This window comes from Gorilla gorilla, chromosome X (assembly GCF_029281585.2).
Source record: "Gorilla gorilla gorilla isolate KB3781 chromosome X, NHGRI_mGorGor1-v2.1_pri, whole genome shotgun sequence".
NCBI classification, from domain to species: domain Eukaryota; kingdom Metazoa; phylum Chordata; class Mammalia; order Primates; family Hominidae; genus Gorilla; species Gorilla gorilla.
In genome coordinates this window covers 127,166,600-127,190,534 of record NC_073247.2, presented here as the reverse complement: position 1 = coordinate 127,190,534, position 23,935 = coordinate 127,166,600, and the positions used below count along the sequence as shown (strand labels likewise).

At 39.6% G+C, this 23,935-nt stretch overlaps 1 protein-coding gene across 1 annotated transcript; it reads left to right on the top strand.

The window, feature by feature from the left end:
• Nucleotides 1-21,702: 21,702 nt before the first annotated feature.
• On the top strand, nt 21,703-23,562 carry LOC101128742 (tubulin alpha-1A chain). The gene is given in 5 exon segments (XM_055375819.1): nt 21,703-21,742; nt 22,036-22,248; nt 22,251-22,654; nt 23,027-23,267; nt 23,270-23,562. Coding segments are annotated over 5 exon segments (1,191 nt in total).
• The last annotated feature ends 373 nt before the right edge of the window (nt 23,563-23,935 follow it).

Sequence of the window (23,935 nt, the reverse complement as noted above, 5' to 3'; positions counted from 1 at the left end):
GGTGGATCACCTGGGGTCAGGAATCCGAGACCAGCCTGACCAACATGGTGAAACCCCATCTCTGCTAAATACAAAAAGTTAGCTGGGCATGGTGGCACATGCCTGTAATCCCAGCTACTTGGGAGGCTAAGGCAGGAGAATAGCTTGAACCTGGGAGGTGGAGGTTGCAGTGAGCCGAGGTCATGCCACTGCACTCCAGCCTAGGCAACAAGATTGAAACTCCATCTCAAAAAAATATATATATACATATTATACATATATATAATATATATAATATGTGTATATATATACATTTTAAATAAAATTTATCAAGTTCCTCAAACAATTCAACTGGAATTTAGATTGGTATTGCATTAAACAGGTTAAATTGGTGAGAATGTTTACAATAAGTTGTCCTATCCAAGAGTATGGACCATTTCTCCATTTATTTAAATAACATTTTATTCTTTTATTGGAATTTTTTCTCCATAAAGGCATTTGTTACTTTTGTCTTTATATTATTTGTAATTTCTTTTTGCTATTGTGACAGTTTCACATTTGCATGTCTCTTCTAGCACGTTATTACTGGTGTGAAGAAATGGAAGTTATTTTTGGAGATTGATATTTTATCTGGCAACCACTTTGAACTCTCATATTAATTATAATTCTGCAGTTTGTCTGCTGAATCTGTTGCTGATGGTTTTTAGGTAGATTATCATATTTTTATTGCAAGTAATTGCAGGGGTTTTTGTTTGTTTGTTTTTTGTTTTTGCTTGTTTTTTTTTTTTTTTGAGATAGTTTCTCACTCCGTCGTCCAGGCTGGAGTGCAGTGGCGCAATCACAGCTCACTGTATTTTCAAACTCCTGGGCTCCAGGGATCCTTCCACCTCAGCCTTCTGAGTAGCTGGGACTATAGCCATGTGCCACCACACACAGCTAGTTAAAATTTTTTTTGTGTGTAGAGACAGGGTCTTGCTATGTTGCCCAGAGTTGCTAGTGTGGAACTCCTGGCCTCAAGCAATCCTCCACCTCAGCCTCTCAAAGTGCTGGTTTTACAGGTGTAAGCCACTGCACCAGGCCCTTTCATTTTTTATTAATTATTTTTTTCTTTATATCATTGGCCATGGCTGACAGCAATAGGTTAAAAGTTAGCAGTGATAGATGGGAACTATGGTCTTGTTTCTGATCTCAAAGAGAATAAATCTAAAGTTTCTTCATTGTTATAATACTTATTATAGTTTTTTAAAAATGTAACCTTTAACAAGTTAAAGAATTATCTTTCTGTTTCTCGTTTGCTAAAAAGTTTCCTCCTTCCTTCCTTCCTTTTTAGGGAATACAGAAAAATTAATATCTGTCCTTTATTGTCCACTTATGCTCCAGGAACTGTGTTGTACATTTTACAGCATTATTCCTTTTTATTCTCAGAGCCACCCCAAACAAGTGAATACTACTACTAATCCTATTTTACTCATGAGGGAACAGAGCCTCAAAGGGGTTAAATTTTAAACATTATCCAAAGAATGATGGGAAGCTGGTACTCAAACCTTGGTCAGGCTGACTTCAAAGGCAGAATCTTAATGAAATGCAAGCATCGAAGTGTTATTAAGTACCTTTTGTATAAAGCCTTAAATATTTGCAGTTACCTCTTTAGGTCTTCATTGGCTTCTTTCTACTGACTCTGAGTATCCCTAAATTTGCTGCAGCATCCTGTCAGGGGTCACCATGGACTTCTGGTTCATTTCACCAGCTTTGTTTCACCTGCACACTGAGCTCCCCTTTCAACCTCTGGTCTTCTCATCATTGAAAAAACTCTACCTACCTGCACATTGACTGGAGAGATGGCATTAAATCACATTCCTTTTTAAATTTTCTCACACTGGGCAGGATCAAACAATGTTTCACGATTAAAATCAAAGGAAATTAAGAAGTCAGGATTTTTTATTTCTTTGCTTAAAATCTCTTTATATTTTAATGTATTTAAAACTTTTTATTTTGGAATAATTTTATATTGATAGAAAGTTGGAAAAAATGTACCAGGAGGTCCTGCGTACTCTTCACCCAGTTTCCCTCATGGTAACATCCCGTATAATGATACTATCAAACTAGGAAACTGATTTTGGTGCAATCTACAGAGATTATTTTAATTTAACCAGTTTTCTGTGTTCTCATGGACACACACACGTATGCATGTGTGTGTAGGCCTATGCAGTTTTATCACATGTGTAGATTCAGACTACCAGTTTAGATACAAAACTGTTCCTAGGGTCCCCCTCATGGGACTCCTTCATAGTCACATCCACTCCTCTACTCCATCTCTAAACCCTAGCAACCACTAATCTGTTCTCCATTTCTAATTTTGTTGTCTCAGTGTTATTTAAATGGAATCATACTGTATGTGATCTTCTGGATTGACTTTTTTCATTTAGAATAATTCCCTGAAGATTCATCCAGGCTGCTCCACAAGTTAATTATTCATTCCTTTTTATTGTTGAGTGTCTCCCATGGTATGGATGTACCAGATTTTAATCATTCACCTGATAAAGGCCATCTGGATTGTCTCTAGTTTTGAGCTATTATGAACAAAACTGCTATAAAAATTAGTGCACAAGTTTTTGTGTGAAGATAAGCTTTCATTTCTTTGGGAAATTAACTGAGGTGAATTGGGTTTCTTTATTTCTCTTTCTCTTTCTCTTTCTCTTTCTCTTTCTTTTCTTTTCTTTTCTTTTTCTTGTATTTGGGTCTTGCACTGTCACCCAGGCTGGAGTGCAGTGGTGCGACCACAGCTCATTGCAGCCTCCAAATCCTGGGCTCAAGCAGTCCTGCTGCCTCAGCCTCTTGAGTCATTGGGATTACAGGTGTGAGCCACCATGCTTGGCACCGGGTTTCTTTTTGATTATACATAATATTGAAAATCAGCAAATTTTTTGATAGTCTTGAAAGAAACATATACTTTCCTCCTTTATTAATGTGAATAAATTATATTGATACATTTTTTGTTTTTAAACTGGACTAGAAAGGTAGGTTGCATCCATACTGAGTCATTGAATAGGGAATTCGTGCTTACTTTACAATCAATGTGGAGAGATAAAAGATTTATGAGGAAAGTAATATTTTATATAGATGGATCTGGCCATAGGTTTTAGGATGAACTGAAGTAGGAAAAGAGAGGAGATAGATGATGGGGCCAGGTGAGCAAAGACACAATCACTTTATAGTGGAAGAATGAGGGTCAGGAGAACTAGGAGATTCTTATTCTGATCTCATTTCTATCACTAAACTTGTTATATATGCCACCTTCATCAGGTCATTTAATTTTTTTGTTTGTTTGTTTGTTTTTGAGACAGAGTCTCACTTTATTGCCCAGGCTGGAGTGCAGTGGTGCCATCTCAGGGCACAGCAACCTCCGCCTCCCAGGTTCAAGCGATTCTCCTGTCTCAGCCTCCTGAGTAGCTGGGATTATAGGCACCCACCACCATGCCCAGCTAATTTTTGTATTTTTAGTAGAAATGGGGTTTCACCATGTTGCCCAGGCTGGTCTCGAACTCCTAACCTCAAGTGATCTGCCCGCCTCAGCCTCCCAAAGTGCAGGGATTACCGGTCTCAGCCACTGCGCCTGGCCCATTTAACTTTTCTTGACTTCGGTTACCTCATTTGTAAAATGAGTGATTTGGCCTGAGTCCGTAAAATCCATGATTGCTTTCAAATCTACAATTCTATAACTCCAAACTAAGAGGGAACAGTCAGGAGTTTTTCCACTGGGAAAGGAAAACAGAAGATGGATCTGGTAAGCATCTTGAAGGTAAGAATCTACTTGGCTCAGTCAGTGATTGAAGGTAGAGCACAAGATGAACTTTCAAAAAGACTTCTAAACTTCAATGCTGGGTGACAGAGAAAGGGCAACACTATCAGTTCAACAAAAATGAACTCAGCAAGATAAGGTCATTTTGGTTGAAGGACTTTTTAAAGTTTAATTTTGGATGTGTTTTGTCCGCACACAAGGTAGTTGTGTTATACAACTCCTGGAGGCAGTATTTATATGGTGTTCTATGTAAATGGCTCCCCTTCCTCTGGGAGGTATATAGTACACCGCCTGCACAGCTGTAAACAACAGTCTTCACTGTGGACATCCAGGTGGAAATGTCCAAAAGATAGTTGGATATGAGTCTGGTATTTGGAAAGGAGTATACGTGGGAAATGTTGGCTTGGAGTTAGGGAGTTAGTGGTGGACAATATATAGACTGTACATTGAGAAAAAGTACATGCTGTGACTAGAACCAAGCCTTTAGCTGTAATCAAATGTATGATTTAGTTGGATTATTTCAATAAACCTATAAGTGTTGATTTTATAATGGTTTTTGTCTCATTCTGTACATAATGTTGTATAAAAATCATGTATTGCCTAATTACAGATTCTTCATGCCTGTAAAAATGAGATGATTCTAAAATTAGCAAGAAGTTATACATCTATGGGCCAAGCATTTGGTTGAAAAGTGATAAAATAAATTTATTGCTCAGCAGATGCATCCAAAAGTTTTACTTTTTAAAAAGAGATTAGGTTATAAAAATGGGCAAAGATTCAGAGTTTCTTTTCTTCAGATAAGATGAAGAACTCCTCTTAAATTGTATTTATTCTTGAGTATTCACTCTGCACATTGCTGTCATGAATCTTTCTGGTTGATGGTCAGTCTGTGTTTGCAAGTTTTATCTCTAGGGAGGATGCCAGTCTGAGGCTGAGTTATAAGATATAAAAATGAAACCTACTAAAGAGAGGACCACCTGTGTTACTTTTGAGTCAATCCAACTGATGTTCTTGCTAGGAGATACATGGTGTCACTAAATAACTAAAAAAAATTGAACAAAGCAGATATATCCGAACCTATATTTTTTAATGAGTATCAACCTTCAAAGTCAAAGTGTAATCCTTTTGGGAGATTTGTTTACCATTGCTAGAGACTGAATGTTGGTGATCCCCAAAATTCATATGTTCAGATCCTAACCCCCAATGGGATGATATTAGGAAGTGTGGTCTTTGGTAGGTGATTGGGTCATGAGGGCAGAGCTTTCATGAATGGGATTAATGCCCTTATAAAAGAGACTCCAGAGAGCTCATTTGCCTCTCCCACCATGTGAAGACACAATAAGGCACCCTCTCTGAACTAGGAAGCAGGACTTCATCAGACACTGAATCTGCTGGTCCCTTGATCTTGATCTTGGACTTATCATCTAGAACTGTAAGAAATAAATTTTGGTTGTTTTAAGCCGCCCTGTCTATGGTATTCACCTATAAAAGCCCAAACACAGCAAGATACCCATCTACTCATTAATTCATGAACTCTTTAGCTGCTGAGCTGATATATGAACTATGCAAGAAAATAAATATGTTACATTATAAACACAACTTATTTCTGCCCAAACTTTATTATCCAGTTTAATCACATTTAAATCAATAGAATGACTCTTTGCTGGTTTCCAAAAAGCATTCCTCCCTCAAAGAATTAAAATTTACCACCATCACACAAAGACATAAGAATAATACAAAGGACTTTGGGGATTCGTGGGAAAAGGTGGGAGGGGTGTGAGGGATAAAGGACTACACGTTGCGTACAGTGTACACTGCTCTGGTGATGGGTGCACCAAAATCTCAGAAATCACCACCAAAGAACTTATTCATGTAACCAAAACCACTTGTTCCCCAAAAACCTATTGAAATAAAAACAATCATGTTTAATGGTAATGTAGCGATCGTAGGAAAAGACCAACCCGTTTTTATCACTCTTTATCATTGGCCCATCACAGATGACAGTTTTCTATCTTATGGAATCATTTGCACAAAGTATATATAAGGATGTATATTTGCAGCATTTCTTATAACAGTAAAAAAATAAAATATACAGTCATCTAGTTAATGCCACTGAATCGTACACCTTAACAGTTAAATGACAAACTTTGTTTTACATGTTTTGCCATATTTTAAAAAAATAATAGTAAAGAAACTAGTGAATTGTATACTTTAAATGAATTCATTGTATGGTATGTGAATTATGTCTCAATAAAGATATTTTTAATCTCCTCCCAAAAATAAAATTTATCACCATTGAGAAGATTCAAAACAATTATTCTTAGACCACGAAGACATTCTTGAAGTTCTAAAAATTTTTGAAGCAATATGAGTACAATAGAGTCAGACAAGATGACTCCTTTGAAAGATTGTTATGTTTATACATAAATTTAGTCACATTATTTTGTCATAATGATTGTATGGATTGGGAGGAAGAACATGTAATTTATATCAGGCAGACCTGACTTCAATTATTAATTTTACCTCTTAAACAAATGTATGACCATCTGTATGTAGGTGTCATCACTAAGACTGTTTCATTATCTAGTAAATTAGAGACGGTAATAATACTTACATCATAGATGCTTTGTGACAATCAAATCAATGAAAAGTAATTAGCATAGTGTTAAATATGCATCATTTGGATACCAGATTATTGTGAGGCGATTCTGTCAGTGAGTCAGTCTGTTCCTGGAGACTTCTCACTGATGCCAAGGACAGCTTCTTTTATGAAAGATAGAAGTCCTGGAAAAGTGAAAATTATCATATGGTAGCTCTTGCTTCATGAATGGTTCTTGGGAATGATGAAGACTAAGGGCCATCCACACAACTAGGTAAGAATCAATCTCTACTTATTCAGCCAGTGAAGAAACTTGATCTTATTCTTTATTTAATTCCAAAATGTATTAAAGAAATGTTTATATTGCTAATGAAGACAGGTGCTGTCTAAACCTTGTTAACTGAATTCTCATTTAAGGAGGCCCTTGATGAGGATTCTGGTTAATCTTCTAAGTCAGTAAGCTCCTCCTGCCTTCTTTACAATGATAAATAGCCCATTAAGTGTTCCTTTTGGTGGCAATGGCTTTCCTCATTTATAGTGTCTTACACATTCAAAGAGCTGACACCTCATCTTGTATATTAATTTGATACTAATTATGTAGTCAGTCTAAGCTTTCCTTTCCATGGCTTCTTCCCCAAGCTGTCTTCTTCCTGAGGGCCAGTTAAGGACTCAATTGCTTGCTGAGCAGACCTGCTAGACCTCACTTCAAAAGGTTTGTTAATCTCCTTGGAATCACCCCTTTGAGCTCACTCCTCTCACCTTTCATATTCAGATTGGACTGCATTAGTCTTCTGCATTGCTTTGTAAGGAAAAGAGAGAAAGTTGGGAGTGGGTGGAGAAAGAAAGAAACAGGGTGGGGAGGAAAGGAAGAGGAGGTGAAAGAAGGAGATTACATAAAGATAGAAAAATAAGAGTTGTATATAGGAAGAAACCTTCACTGCCAGAAGTTAAACTGAATGGTTTATAACCTCTTAGAGGTCAAGGACCTTCTTTAAGATTCTGTGAAAGCTATAGCTCGTCTACCCAGAAATATGCTCATATGCACATACATAGGAAATTTCACATCCCATTTCAGAGAGTATACATGTCTCATAAAGTGCATCCATAAGCTCCAGGTCAGTAGTCTACAACAATGACCTCCCATCACGAAATTCAATCAAACCATTTGCAATTTATGCGACACTGATTTGAGAATCATTTTGTGAAAATACCTGACTTATCTTACAGTTGGTTGATTTCCTAGTGTTCTGCATGAGACCTTCTTCTGTCCCCACATTCTTTGGGCTTACCCATTTCCCAGGCTTCCACTGCCCTCTCTATGAGTAGCTAACCATTTTTTTTTCCCTCTTTGGGAAACTCATGAAAGTTACAAAACCTCTATCCACAAACACACACATATACATTTATAGTCTCAGTTTGGCACTCAACCTTCTAAGCACTCATGTGCCAACCAAAGTTCATCCATGGATGCAAGATTTGGAACTACTGGATTAGAGGTAACTAAATGTTTATTTGTTAAGTGGATTCAAGCATGTGGCATTTTTACTTGGGTCCTAAATCTGTTCCAGTGATTAGTAGAAAAAAGGTGTTTGTTTGTTTGTTTGTTTGTTTGTTTGTTTGTTTTTAAGAACTATGTAATCCAGTCTCAGATCTTCCTGGCTTTCAACTTCACTATGGAAATCTTGATTAAATCCCCAATGTTATAAACGTTTGTGGCTCACATGGAGCTCTGAAGAGCCCAGTATTGTCCCCTAGACTCTTCAGGGCACTGTGAGTGAGCAGTTAAGTACAGGCCTTGGTCCACTGTGCTCAATTGAGAACTAAGTCAACGTGTCTTATTACTGTGCTAAATCATAATGGAAAACCAGTCTCTTTCCATTAACAAGTCTTTTCTGGGTTAAATGAGTTCCTTTGGATACTTCTCAGTGTTTTAGAATTTCAACTCACCACACCTACCTCCTTCCTCTCTAAGACAGAGAAGAGGCAATGAGTTGACATGGACATCTTTGTGTGGGTCCTTATTGGCCTCTGCAGTAATTTCCTCAGCAATGTCCCCCTCAGTCATTGGGAACTATTCTGGCATTCGACGATGAAGTCCAGGACTTGTGAAATACAAGGTCTATTCTCTCAGCTCATCTAGGCCCAGAGTTATCCACCATTCTGCTGACTTAGACTCACCTCTTCCCTTGTCTGCCTTTCAGGCCCTCTGAATCTCAACCACATCCTCCATCCAGCCCCAGAGTTAGATTGTCCACCTGCGGCCCTTGCAGTAGCGTCAACTTGCTCCTCATGGCAGTGGCCCCATGGGAGACCTGCCGGCTGTAAACATCCAGCTATTTTCTATATCCTCCACTGGGAGCATGTGAAAATATCTGGATACATTTATGCCAGGTAAAAGCTGAGGGAGACTTGGCCCTCTCTCTGCCTAGATCTGCCTTGCATCCATTTTTCTTCTGTTATGATTATCCCTTGTTAGTGAGGGGGCACTCAGAAAGGTGCTTGTTTTAGTCTATTTTCTGTTACTCAGAGTGATTTATAAAGAAAAGACATCTATTTCTCACAGTTCTGGAGGCTGAGAAGTCCAAGAGCATGGCACCAACATCTGATGAGGGTCATCCCATGGCAGAAGGACAGAAGGCTGAAGCAAACATATGAGATAGAGAGAAGAAATCAGGCAAAACTCACTTTCATTACAAATTCAGTCTTGTGATAACTAACCCACTTCTGCAATAAGGGCATGAATCCATTCATGATGATTCTGTCATCACCTAATCATCTCTTAAAGGCACCACATCAATTAAAAGTCAACATGAGTTTGGGAGCAGACAAACATTTAAACCACAACAGTGGTGTCCCAGAGTTCCAAAGACCAAATTTGGAATAATTCCACTTTGTTTTTTATTTTTCCCCTAAACCTGTTGGAAAATGTCCCCAGATTCCACACTTATGATAATGGGGTGTGTGGTGGGGTGGGGTGGAGTGGCACATTTATCTATGGGTTCTTCTGCTTCCTTTGTGGCCTCTTACCCTTTCTTTTTCTCTCTGTCTCTCACTTCTCAGAATGCTACAGTTTTGTTTTTGGATAGTGTACCCTTCACTTACATCATCTCTTGATCTCCCAAACTAGTAAAGCTCTAGAATGTCAACTGGCCAGGCTCCAGGCTTGCCTTCAATTTCTCTCTTTCTCTCTTTCTCTGTCTTTCTCTCTCTCTCCTACAGCTTCACTGCAGTGAAACTTACATACTATAAAATTCATCCGTTTTAAATGTACAATTCAATGGCTTTTTAGTAAATTTAGAGTTGTATAACTATCACCGTACTTTTCGGTTTTTAAACATTTTCATTATCCCAATAAGATCATTCATGCCCATGTACAGTTAATCCACTTTCCTACCTCCAGACCCAGGCAACCACTCATCTACTTTCTGTCTCTATGTATTCGCCTATTGTGGACATTTGATATCAATGGAGTCATACAATATATGTTGCTTTGTATCTGGCTGATTTTACTTAGCATACTGTTTTTGAGGTTCATCTACATTATAGCAGTGTATCAGTATTTCATTCCTTTTTAACACTGAATAATATTTCATCATATGACTACACCACATTTTGTTTATCCATTCATTTGCTGATGAATGTTTCGTTGCTTCCATCTTTTGGCTATTGTGAGTAGTGTTGCTTTGAACACTCATGTAAAAGTTTTTGTTTGGATACCTGTTTTTAATCCTTTTGGGTGTATACCTAGGAATGGAATTGCAGGGTCATATGGTAATTCTATGTTTAACTTTTTGAGGAACTGCCGAACTGTTTTTCATAGTGGCTACATCATTTTACATTTCTACCAACAGAGTATGAGGATTCCAATTTCTGCTCATTCTTATTAACACTGTTTCTTTTTGATTATAGCCATCCTGGTGGGTGTGACAGGCTTGGCTCTTGCTATACAAAAGGAATTTAGAAGTCTCTGACTCCAAGACTGCTGTTTTCCTGAGAAGTCCTCAGGGAATTAACATCTAATTTGTTAATAAAATCCCAGTTAGGACTACTTGTTTTCTATATGGTGTTAACCATTCCTTGAAGCACTGAAACTCACTAATTTACTGGCAGTGGTAATGGAGGGTGTCCTAAGGCAAAATGATTTAAGAAGAATGAAAATGGTTGAATGTTCACGCCTGTAATCCCAGCACTTTGGGAGGCCGAGGCGGGCGGATCACGAGGTCAGAAGATCGAGACCATCCTGGCTAACATGGTGAAACCCCGTCTCTACTAAAAACACAAAAAATTAGCTGGGCGTGGTGGCGGGCGCCTGTAGTCCCAGCTACTCTGGAGGCTGAGGCAGGAGAATGGCGTGAACCCGGGAGGCAGAGCTTGCAGTGAGCCGAGATTGCGCCACTGCACTCCAGCCTGGGGAACAGAGCGAGACTCCATCTCAAAAAAAGAAAGAAAGAAAGAAAGAAAAAATTATTCGTGATATATTTGCTCTTGGATATGGATTGGAGAGAGGAAAGCTCAAAATTGAATATGACTCATAAAGCAATATGGGAACACGAATGGGAAAAGATATTAAAGGTTATTTGGCCAAATAGTGATTGTGGGAGTTGATGCCAACTGCATTAAGGAAAAAAGATGACCATCTGAAGGCAGCAAAAATATGCCCAATTAGAATTGGCCTAGAAGAACACTAAAATGAAGGTCATTTAACAAAGACCTCTGGAAAAAAAAGTGACAAAAAAGTTAAGTCAGCAGCATTGCTAGGAAGTAAGCACTAGAGCAAAGGGTGCTGTGTAATCAAATGAGAAGAGACAGACTTTTCTGATCCTGGTCAGATAGTAGCTAAGATCAATTTCTCAAAAGATAGAACATTTGTCCTAGATATAGGAAGGGTAAGTAAAGTCTTATTAGAACAGAGGGAAATTTAAATTAAGACCACAGAAAAGATCAGGGAAAATGAAGCCTTGCTGCTGTCTAAGATAGTGATTGGACCTACTATGGAGGCCAAAACTCCCAAGTTTTCAAGAGACACACCTTCAAAAGATGGTCCCAAGGCTTAGGTCTAAGCCACCACATTTTTGAGGAAGCAACCTATCTAGGGAGACCAGCAGCACAGTATATAGTAAGCTTCTGGCTCAGGCACAGTTCTAAATCCTGGCTCTACCATTTACTAGCTATATTACCTTAGGCATTGCATTCATTCTTCCTGAGCCTCAGCAACCTCATTTTCAAAATGTATATAATAATACTTACCCCACAGGGTTGTTGAGGGATTAAATTATGTAGCATCTATAAAGCTTGCAGCACATGGCAGGCACTCAGTATATGATACCTCTTATTATTATTACTATTATTGGGTGTAACAACAATGCTTTTAAAAGGGAGGTGAGAGATGTTAGTAACTGGATACCACTGGCATTACTGAGTTTGGATTTTATATAGTTAACAGCTAATTTATACTCAATACAGACAAGACTAGCAGTGGGCCTCATCTAGAAGATAACTAGCAGGACTTGGGCTTGAGATATCACAGAAAACGTTCATGGAAGGCAGGAGAAAGAATATTCATTATGGGTGAATTTTAAAAAGCTGTTTGATCTTCAGCAAATCATGACTTTCTCTTCCAGCCATGGTTGTGTTACTGGAAAAAAGGGGCCTCAATTCAGACCCCAAGGGAGGGTTCTTGGATCTCACGCAGGAAGGAATTCAAGGCAAGTCACAGAGTACAGTGAGAAGAGATAGCTTATTGAAAGTGACTCCATTACAGAGTAGGGTGTCCTCAGAAAGCAAGCAGAATACGCCATCTTTAAGTTTTTCTTATATAGGGTCCTTGTCTATGCAAAGGCTAAATTAAGCTGTGCCTATGTGCGAGTGAGCAGACAGGATGACAAAATTTATTATTCTGTTGATTTAAAGAAAACTATCCTTGACATTTTACTGTGTATGTATATCGAAGCATCTTGAAAACATATTGTTGTGGGTATTGGGACTCCTAAACTGTCTGTTGTTGTAGGAGTTTGTCCTTGCAGGCCTTGCCAAGCTTTTTTATTTAGCTGTAAACATCTTAGGACCATGGGTGGTGACTAGCAAGGAACGTGCCTTGTTAGTCTCAAGATGGGGTCTTTTGGTTATTTTATTTATTTATTTATTTATTTATTTATTTATTTATTTATTTATTTTGAGACGGAGTCTCACTGTGTCACCCAGGCTGGAGTACAGTAGCGCAATCTTGGCTCACTGCAACCTCTGCCTCCTGGGTTCAAGCGATTCTCCTGCCTCAGCCTCCCGAGTGACTGGGATTACAGGCACCCGCCAACACGCTTGGCTAATTTTTGTATTTTTAGTAGAGATGGGGTTTTACCATGTTGGCCAGGCTGGTCTTGAACTCCTGACCTCAAGTGATCCGCCCGCCTCCGCCTCCCAAAGTGCTGGGATTTACAGGCGTGAGCCACCGTGCCCAGCCAGAGTTGGTTTTAAAATGATGTCACTCTGGCTTTCCTAGGCTCCTGTTTCCCTAACAATGGGTATATAAAAGTTATCCTGCAATTGCTTGTGGACACTGCAACGCGCCCACAAGCAAAGGTGTGGAGCAAGGCACCATATAGGACACTCCTTGCTGTCTCTAACACATCCTAAGCCTGTTTCTACCTCAGGACTTGTTCACCTCTTATTCTCTCCACCTGGAACTCTCTTCCCTAAGATAACACATGAATCGCTCCCTCACTTCCTTCAGGCCTTTCCTCAAATGTCGCCATCTCAGTGATGTTTTCCCTGACCACCCTATTTAAGGGAACCCCTAGTACACCATACTTCCCTTTCTTGCTTATTTCCTCCATATCACTTTTCTTCGTCTAACATACTAATGTCAGCTCCACAAGGGCAGGATTTTTCTCTTTATGTCCACTGCTGTATCCTCACTGCTCAAAACAGTGCCTGGCACAGTGTGGTGCTCAAAAAATATTTCTTGAAAGAATAAATGATTTTATTCCATTTCAATGGTGTCACATGCCCAGGATCAATGGTTTTAAAATTAGAACAAAGGGGATGGGGAAAATAAATGAATGTGAAAAGAGGGGTGAGGCAAAGCCTACCACAGAGCTCCTTCCTTGATATGTTGCCTGCAGACCCCCTGATAAGGTTTATAGATCAGTGGAAATATAAAAAAGGAACAGCTGATTTCCAGTCACAAGAGGCTGATTGAGGAAGTCTGGTCCACCTTTTGAGATGACGTCTCCTTTGGTTTACTCTCAAAGTAAAAGTAGCAGATCAGCAGCCAAAAGGATACAAATGCACTAGAGATGCATTTGTAAAGACACTAGGGATAACTAAACCACTGATCCTGAATGAAAGCAGTGTCAAAGTTGGGAGGTAAATAATTTGTGAAGACACTAGGGATGGCCAGGTGTGGTGGCTCATGCCTGTAATCCCAGCACTTTGGGAGGCCGAGGAGGGTGGATCACCTGAGGTCAGGAGTTCGAGACCAGTCTGGCCAACATGGTGAAACCCCGTCTCTACTAAAAATACAAAAATTAGCCGGGGTGGTGGCAGGTGCCTGTAATCCCAGCTACTTGGGAGGCTGAGGCAAGAGAGTCGCTTGAACCCAGGAGGCAGAGGTTGCAGTGAGCCGAGATCGCGCCATTGCCCTCCAGCCTGGGGGACAAGAGCGAGACTTCGTCTCAAAAAAAAAAAAAAAAAAGACACTAGGGATGACTTGACTGCTGACAGCCTCCCGTGTATCTCTCAGAGTCATGCCCTAAGTTCTGTAGACTTGGCATCCCACACAGAGGGAAACCGCTACCAGGTTTGAGAGTTAAGAACTTTGGGTTCCTGTATTTTACACCCACCTCCCTGGCCCCTTATTCAGCATCCAGAGACAACTCATTTTACTACAGAAGGCAATAATTTCCCTTTTCAGGATGTCATGTCACCAAGGCTCATGTTCTGTGCTGGGGCCTTGAAATTCTTGCTGTGTCAGCCCAAGAGTAATCTCTGTTTTTCTGTGCCTGAACTACAGGACCTAGTTTCCATTTTGGTCCTCACTGAAGCCTATTTTGGTCAGGTCTGGCCATGGCCAACCACGCCGGTCACAGATGTTGTGTAATATCACATTGGCAGAGCATCAGAAGAAAGGCAGCATGGTCTCACAATATATGAAGAGTAGGCTTAAGAAGCAGGAGCCAAAATTGATGTAACAAAAGATAAGACTATCAACATGGTGACCCAATTGAGAAGTGTCACTATGTGAGATGAAAAGGTAAAAGAAGAGCCAGCAGAGTTATTGGCTCTTGTTTGCAGGAGATGATACTAAACAAAATTGATTCGTAGAAATATAGACATCATAAAATGAAAGGACCACCTGGATGTTTGAGGAGCGTGTCAATAAGAAATTATAGGACTGATCTCGAACTTCCTAGTGCCAGTTCCCAGTTCATTGTGTGTCTTCATTTACAGCATTAGGCCTTCTAGTGGGGACCTTTGACATGGCCCTCAGGAATTAGTCAGAATGCAGGATGCCACAAGAGAAGGGAAGGCTGGATATGACCAATACAGAATTATTGTATACTTTTGAGTTTTAGTGCTTTAAGTTTAAGAAAGTGGGATATAGTTAATGGGTTTATCTTCCAGCCCACCCACCAGTCCCTGTAGCAACAAAAGCTCATTAAGTGTCACACAAGAGCCTTCTCAGCCAATGTTATGAAAGAGAAAAAACAAAAAACAGCAAGCCAATGCACATAAAGAGAGTTTACAAGGGTCTTATTAAAATAGAGTGAAGGTATGAGCATAAAGAACCAAAAAAAAAAAAAAAAATCACAATTTAAGTGATGAAAAATGGTGGGCACCTGAATAGGTGACTCACATCTTAGAGATGTGGTAGATTAAGTAGTGAAAGGATAATGGAAGAGTACTGGAGGATACTGACTTAGCAAGGAATTTATACACAATGCCTATGGGCTTATTATTGAGTTTGTTTCTGGGGAATTTACAAATATAAGTCTGTATAATAAAGGAAAAGACGGCCTTTTCTATAGTCATAGTTTTAAGCAGTGAACCAGGAACCAGCAACATGGTTTTAAACCACTGATCCCGATGAAAGCAATGTCAAAATTGGGAGGTAAATCTGGTTAGGTTAAGATTATTTTTGGTTTTCTCTATATTTTCTGATGAGTTTGTGGTGCTGAAAGGGACATGGCGGGCAATGGGAGTAGGAGGGCTGGCTTTCTTAGACACCCTGTCCCTGGGATTAATTTCATATGCAAAAAAATATTTCCAAATCAAATAGTTATGTGGAATGTACTGAAAAGCAGAGAAAATTGTTAATCAGCAATAAAAAATAATGAAAGTAATTTTTAGAAACAACACTGTTTTCAACAACAGTATGGTGTGAGGAAACAACATTGCCTGGGAATCCAAGCCAGTTCTATTCTGAGGTCTGTCACTGCCACGCACAGCAGAGGACTGACATACAATGCTCCTCCTGAGAACAAAAGGCCATGACAAGATCAAAATAAAGGGAAACCTGTATTCCCACAGAATCCAGAGATGGGAGCCATCCAAATGACAAAGACTTTGCATGATTCCAGTACATACATCCTAATTGTTGCCTAGAGATATTATGAGTGAAGTATCCCTATTCCCACTTTATTAGGAATCTTACACTATTGATTATCCCCTCTTCCCCGAATCTTCCATTTTCCCTGGTTTTCTGGCTCATTTCCATTGCCATTTAAAGAGACTCTAGTTTCTCTCATCTTAATAAATGCTGACAGGATCCCAAATGCCTCTTCCATATCACTGCAATGTTCAGCATGAAAGAAAGATGGTGTAGAAATAAGATAAATCTAAGATAAATGAGGTTAAGCAAAAACCTTGTAGTACTAAATCTGAATGTGCAAATAAAGTTCCTGTTATCCAAACTGAAGAACTGAAGAAAGGAAAGACTTCCTATTCCTTCATTATAGTTCCAAGCTTCAAGCAGTGACCAAAGAACCGCTGGTATGGTTATACATATATATATAACCCTGTGTCTGTATGTATATATATGTGTGTGTGTATATATATATATATATATATATATATATATATATATATATACACATATATATGATCATGCTCTGTCACCCAGGCTGGAGTCCAGTGGTGCAGTTGTGGCCCACTGAAGCCTTTACTTCCTAGACTCAAGCAATCCTCCTACCTCAGCCTCCTGAGTAGCTGGGACTACAGGCATGTGCCACAATGCTTGGCTAATTTTTCTTTTTCTTTCTTTCTTTCTTTTTTTTTTTTTGTAGAGATGGAGTTTCACAATGTAGCCTGGGCTAATCTTGAACTCCTTGGCTCAAGAGATCCACCTACCTCAGCCTCCAGAGCTGGGACTACAGGTATGAGCCACTGTACCTGGCCAGTATGGTTTTAAGCCAGTGAAAGTAGCATCTATGTTGGAAGGTGAAGCTGGTTAGATTTGCACTATTCTTAGTTTCCTCTGTATTTTCCTATGTTTCTTTTGTGGTTCAAGGTACATTTTCTTTGCCTGTGATTAAGGATTGTGTGGTTCATGGGAATATAAAGTAATGAGACCTATTTTCCCATAAGACAGTTACATTCACTGAGGAGTTTATATGCTTTGCTCGGAGATAATATTTGTACGACAAAAAACCTGAAGTGGTTCCCAAAGTGTCAATATTTTAGTCTGTGCCAAATAAGATAGCTGAATAAACATAACTGAAGTAACCAAATACTGCCAACTTGATAGCAGCATATAGGCATGTCCTGATCGTGGAGAATAACAGGTATATTCTGTTATTTACTGTTATTAAATGTTAATAACTGCAAACCTAGTCTTTTACTTGGAACAAAAGTATGTGTCTATGTCTAGATATTTGAGTTTAGAATTATATCCCAGTTAGGTCTTTAAAAATGATCACTCTAAATCCTTATGTCATGCTATCTTCATCCTTGAGTATAACTAAATCACAGGCATATTTTTCATAACTAACCACATTTGAAAATCTTGATGCAGAGCAGATAAAATATAATCCTCTTGACAAAATATCAGGTACAATATAGATCAGAAATATACATTCCCAGATTTTATCCCAGAAAATACGTGAAATCAAGATGGGGAGCTACCACTTCAGTTTTTTTTTTTTCTAATTGTCTTTGCAAGATTGTATGATGTATTGATGAAAAGTTGAAATATAGTGTTATCTACATTATAGTGTATAGTTTCCTCTTTAAGAAGTAGTTTATACATTGGTAACTGGGGATAGCTACCTACTATAAGCTAGAGTTCAGTATGTATGAAAGAGAATTAGAAAAAAATACTAAACTTATGTGAATGAATCACTTCCACAAAAATTTGGAACAGCCTTGATTAGACAAGAATGAACCAAAACTATAAAAAATGAACTCAGAGACTCAAAAGTTGAGATTTGTAAAGGTCAAAACTAAATAATTACTATTGTGTCTTGATGCAGTCGCTAAGAATTTTATTGTGTATAATTTTTACTTCAGTGTTGAACAGCCATTGTGATAGGAAGAATTTCAGTTCTGAACACTTTTGCTTCATCAAGGATGGAATAAAACAAAGAGTTTGTGCTATCTTGGTTTTTGGTTATAATAAAAGCTATTCAAACAGTTTTTATATGTTTATTATTTTCCATCTATTTTTCTGCATGCTCCTTTGTTCATATGATACTGCCTCAGTCAGACTCGGTGAAATCGGTGAGACTGGCCAGGTCAACAAGTCCTAGAACTGGACCAAACACAGGAGGATGATTCAGGAAGGCAGAGAGGAACATCAGGAAGATGAGGTAGTAAATTACAGGGACTCAGCCACAGGCATTAAGGTTAACATACAACACTCCCATCTCTAGGACTCTGATTTTGGACAAGTCATGGCGAGACTCTAGTTTTGTAGAAACTGAATGTCAAGCAGAAACTCGTACATAAAAGAAAGAATATCTGTGGGAACTGGAGTGCAATTCAAGTGGATTTATTAATAGCAACCAGATCAGAGAGCTATTACCAGAACAAAGTGCAGAAATAGTGCAGGGCCATCAAACAGGTTGACTTTTATAGAGAATGGATGATAGGTAGAGTTTCTTATGTTCTCACTGTCTGTGACCTGATTTTTACCAGAACTTGGAGCAAGGCTAATCCTACCAATAGGATTACGTGGCCCTGATTATAGTGTTGGAGGCCTGCTAGGCAGAATTAGGCAGATCATTGTTCACTAAATAAATTATCGTTTGTTTAAGTTTAGTACAGGAGTTGCAAACTATGACCTACTGCTTGTTTTTGTATGACCCATGAGCTAAGAATGATTTGTACACGTTTAAGTTGCTAAAAAAATAAAAGTGAATACTATTTCGTGACGTGAAAATTTTATGAAATTCAAATTTCAAGGTCCGTAAATAAAGACTTATTGGAACACAGCCATGCTTATCTGTTTTCATATTGAATATGGCTACTTTCATGCTACAATGACAGAGGTGAGTACTTGTGACCAACACCCTATGGTCTGGAGAGCCTTAAATATTTACTGTCCAGACCTGTACAGAAAAAGTTTGCCGAAATTGGTTTAGTGTATAAAGTCCGTGGATATACAGAAATTTCATAGCACAATATTTAGGGCCTGATCATGTTTAATTCTTTAAGAAGTTGCATACAACTCAGGGTAGAAATAAAAACCATAGCAATTGATGAGTATGATGTTTTGTGACTATTTAAGAATTGACAAAGAGAAGAATTAAGTGAAACAAAGTATATGAGGTAGCCTTTCCTAGCCCTGCTCTGGCAGAGGCTAGGACTATTCTGCCTCCTACATTGAGTGAACCAAATCCTGCCTACAACCAGCAGGACACTAGGCATTCCCTCCTGACGGTGGGCATGATAAAATAGACATGATCCCCCAGGCACCTTTATGTCTGTTGTGTGTTCACTGAACTGCAACCTCTTCTCTGACCACCCATCCCCCTCTAGTGTTGGATTACCCTCTGTGATTGACTTTTTGCCTTAGTTTTCTGATTAGGGTTATAATTCCCACTTTGAGGCTAGAACTAATCCTCAGTTCCAGCCTAACTGCCTAAGACTCTGATTCTCTAAGAAATCCTTCCTACTCCCATTGCCCCTGGGAGCTGGATCCTGTTTTGCATAGCTTCCTCTTTTAGCTGGCATCTTGCTGTAATCCAAATAGACCATCTGGGATCAGTTCTTGCCAGCAAATGTTTGGTTCTACTGCTTTCCCTTACCCAACTCCAGGACTTGATCATCCTTTGAATAAAGTCCATTTGTCTCATCCTTTGAACTTCGATTTGACATGCCAAACACAATCTTTTTTTTTTAAAAAAATGTTGTGACAGGGTCTTGATCTGTCACCCAGGCTGGAGTGCAGTGGCGTCATTTCAGCTCACTGCAGCCTCAACTTCCTGGGCTCAGGCAATCCTCCCACCTCAGCCTCCCAAGTATCTGGGAGTACAGTCATGTGGCACAACGCCCAGCCAATTTTTAAATTTTTTATAGAGGTGGGATCTCGCTATATTGTACTGGCTTGTCTTGAACTCCTGGCCTTAAACGATCCTCCTGCCTTAGCCTCCCAAAGTGCTGGGATTACAGGTGTAAGCCACTGCACCTGGCCCCAAACACGATCTTGAAGATAAATTCCTACAACCAAGTTAGTCCATGAAATTTCAATCTAGCCTTTTCCAAGATTCTTTCCTACTCCTTTCCTCTTCTTCCTTCTGCTGAGGTCCCAGCATGCATCATGGTCTAGTATACATTTATTATAGTAGCCAACAGATCATAGACAATTAGAGCTGGAAGGAATCTTACAAGTTATAGATGAAAAGACCAATTTAGAGGTCCACAAAGGGGAATATATATATCAGTTCACTTTAACAAATAAGGAATAAGTAGACCCACATCCTCCAAGAAGTGCCTTGGAAATAAAAGTTAAATGTAGTTAACTGCCTTCAATGAGTCAATTTTGAATTTATTTATTTTTGACTCATCATTAAAAAGAATCAAAAGCAGGGAGAAATCAAAATGACTGTAATAAGTCTGTCCAAAAAAGGAAAAGGAGAAAGAGAAGGAGGAAACCCACAATTTGAGGCCATATGCAAATAGAATTCATTTTGCCAAGATGTCTCATTGTCTACCACTCCAATTCCCCTTTCCATTTCTGACAGTTGTCTCTTGGATTCTGTGTGACTACTTTAATGCCTAAATCTTTACAAGGAGAATCTCGAAATAAAATCTCAAATTATAACTTGCTTGGTTACATTTGATTTAGTGATCTGAACAACACAAGTACTGGCCAACCAGAAAGCAAACCAGCTTATCATCAGTCCTGCCTCTATCTACAGAGGCAAAATGAAAGGAGCACTGAGGCACTTATGGCAATTTCACAAGGGAATCAGGTAAATATCCCTTGCTATCATGGGAAAACAGTGGTGGAGTTAGGGTGGGAGTGGGGATTTGTACAGAGTCTTCCCTGGCTAATTACTCAGAATTATTTCCCTGTAGAGGCAGTGTCCATCTCTTGCATGTGGCTGCTGAAGCAGATCACTGCATAGCAGGTCCAATCAGTTAAGCAATCTTAATGATCAATGCATTTTCCCTCTGCGTTCATTCTGCTGTGAACTAGATCGTGAAGATCGCTATATCAATTTAATCAATCATGCCTCAAGATTCAATGTAGCTACTGCATGTAGATTTTTAAAATGTTTGTTGCAACAACTCATGCCTCTCCCTGTCACTTATTAATATATTAAGAATTTAATAGCTCTTGACTGGCTAGTGTGGAATACATTTATAGTATCCAGCACATAGTAAGCCTAATAAATATTTGTTGATAGCATTTAATGACTAACTGTACAAGTCATAATAGAATAATATAGACATTCATTTGGAAGTAGAGTATGCCTTAGATTAGGCCAGTGGTTCTTAACAGGAATGATTTTGCTACCTGCTCCCAGGGGACATTTAGCAATGTCTGGAGACATTTTTGATTCTCACAACTAAGAATGGCAGGGCTTCTGGCATTGATTGGGTAGAGGCCAGGATGCTGCTATATATCCTAGAATGTACTGGACATCTGCTTTAAAAGAATTATCCTGTTCAAAATGTCAAGAGTCTAAGATTGAGAAATCCCAGGTTAGGCAGATAATAGATATTGAGCAGTTTGGCTTTTTTAAAAGTAGACGAGGAGGAGTGAATAGGCAGAGCTCAGAGGAATTTAGGACAGTAAAACTACTTATGACAGTACAATGGTAGGTACGTGTCATTGTACATTTGCCAAAATCCATAGAATGCACAGTACCAAGAGTGAACGCAAATGTACACTACGGGACTCTGGGTGGCCATGATGCCTCAATGTAGGTTCATTGATTGTAATGAATGTACCACTCTGGTGCCAGATGTTGATAGTGGGGGAGGCTGTGCATGTTGTGGTGGGCAGGAGGCATATGGGAACTTTGTACTTTCTGCTCACTTTCGCTGTGGATCTCAAACTGCTCTACAAATAAGCCCCTGTTAAAAAAAAAAAAGGAGATGAAGGTTCCCTTACATCAACTGTTTAAGAGTCGGTCTGTAAGAAGCAACAACCTCTCTTCTTCATCTCTGTCATCTGCTAGGCAGCTGTGAAGCAGAAACCAAGCCCTTGCCCAAGCAGTGTTTGTAGATCTGGAACCCATGGTCATTGACGAAGTTCGCTCTGGCACATACCATGAGCTCTTCCAACCTGAGCATATCATCACGGGCAAGGAAGATGCTGCCAATAATTATGCCCGAGGGCACTACACCATTGGCAAGGAGATCATTGACTTCATGTTGGGCCAAATTCATAAACTGGCCAACTTGTGCACAGGTCTTCGGGGCTTCTTGGTTTTCACAGCTTTGGCAGGGGAACTGGTTCTGGGTTCACCTCCCTGCTCATGGAATGTCTCTCTGTTGACTATGGTAAGAAATCCGAGCTGGAGTTCTCCATTTACCCAGCCCCTCAGGTTTCCATACCTGTACTAGAGCCCTACAACTCCACTCTCACCACCCACATCACCCTGGAGCACTCCGATTATGCTTTCATGATAGACAGTGAGGCCATTTAGGGCATCTGTTATAGAAACCTTGATATTAAGCCCCCAACCTACACTAACCTAAATAGGTTCATAGGTCAAATTGTGTCCTCCGTCACTGCTTCCCTGAGATTTGATGGAACCCTAAATATTGATCTGACAGAACTCCAGACCAACCTGGTGTTCTATCCCTGCATCCACTTCTCTCTGGGCAACTATGCCCTCTGATATGGTTTGGCTCTGTGTCCCCACCCAAATCTCATTTTGTAGCTACCATAATTCCCATGTGTTGTGGGAGAGACTTGGTGGAAGATGATTAAATCATGGGGGTGGGTCTTTCCGGTGCTGTTCTCCTGATAGTGAATAACTCTCACAAGATCTGTTGGTTATTAGAAACTGGAGTTTCTCTGCACAAGCTCTCTCTTTGCCTGCTGCCATCCATGTAAGATGTGACTTGCTCCTCCTTGTCTTCCACCATGATTGTGAGGCCTCCCCAGCCATGCGGAGCTGTAAGTCCAATAAGCCTCTTGCTTTTGTAAATTGCCCAGCCTTGGGTATGTCTTTATCAGCAGTATGAAAACAAACTAATACACCCTCATCATCTCTACTGGGAAAGCCTACCATAGACAGCTTTCTGTAGCAGAGATTACCAATGCTTTCTTTGAGCAAGCCAACCAGGTGGTGAAACATGACCCTTACTATGGTAAATACATGGCTTGCTGCTTGTTGTACCATAAAGATGTGGTTCCCAAAGATGTCAGTGCTGCCATTGCCACCATCAAGACCGAGCATACCATCCAGTCTGTGGATTGGTGCCCCACTGGCTTCAAGATGGCATTAATTACTAGCCTCCCACTGTGGTGCCTGGCAGAGACCTGACTGAGATACAGAGAGCTGTGTGCATGTTGGGCAACAACACAGTCATTGCTGAGACCTGGGCTCACCTAGACCACAAGTTTGACCTGATGTATTCCAAGCATATCTTTGTTCATTGGTAAGTGGGTAAGGAAATGGAGGAAGGAGAGTTTTCTGAGGTCCGTGAGGATATGGCTGCCCTTGAGAAGGATTATGAGGATGTTGGTGTGGAGTCTGTTGAAAAAGAGGGTGAAGAAGAAGAATACTAAAGTTAAAACAGCAGAGGCAGGAGAATCGCTTGAATCGGGGAGGCAGAGGTTGCAATGATTCAAGACTGCGCCCTTGTACTCCAGCCTGGGCAACAAGAGCGAAACTCCGTCTCAAAAAAAAAAAAAAAAACAGAAAAGAAACCAGCACAGATGCCGCTTTCACAGGGAAGCTTATTCTGTTTTAAACATTGAAAAATTGTGGTCCGATGAGTTAATTTGTATGCAGCAGTGTATGTATATGCTCTCATATAGAATTACTGACTTAGGCTTTAGAACATGTATGCTGTATTACAGACTCAAGCTGTTCATTTCTGTGACGGGTTTTAAATAAAGTATTGCCCGTCTTTTAAAAAAAAAAGGATATGAAGCAGTT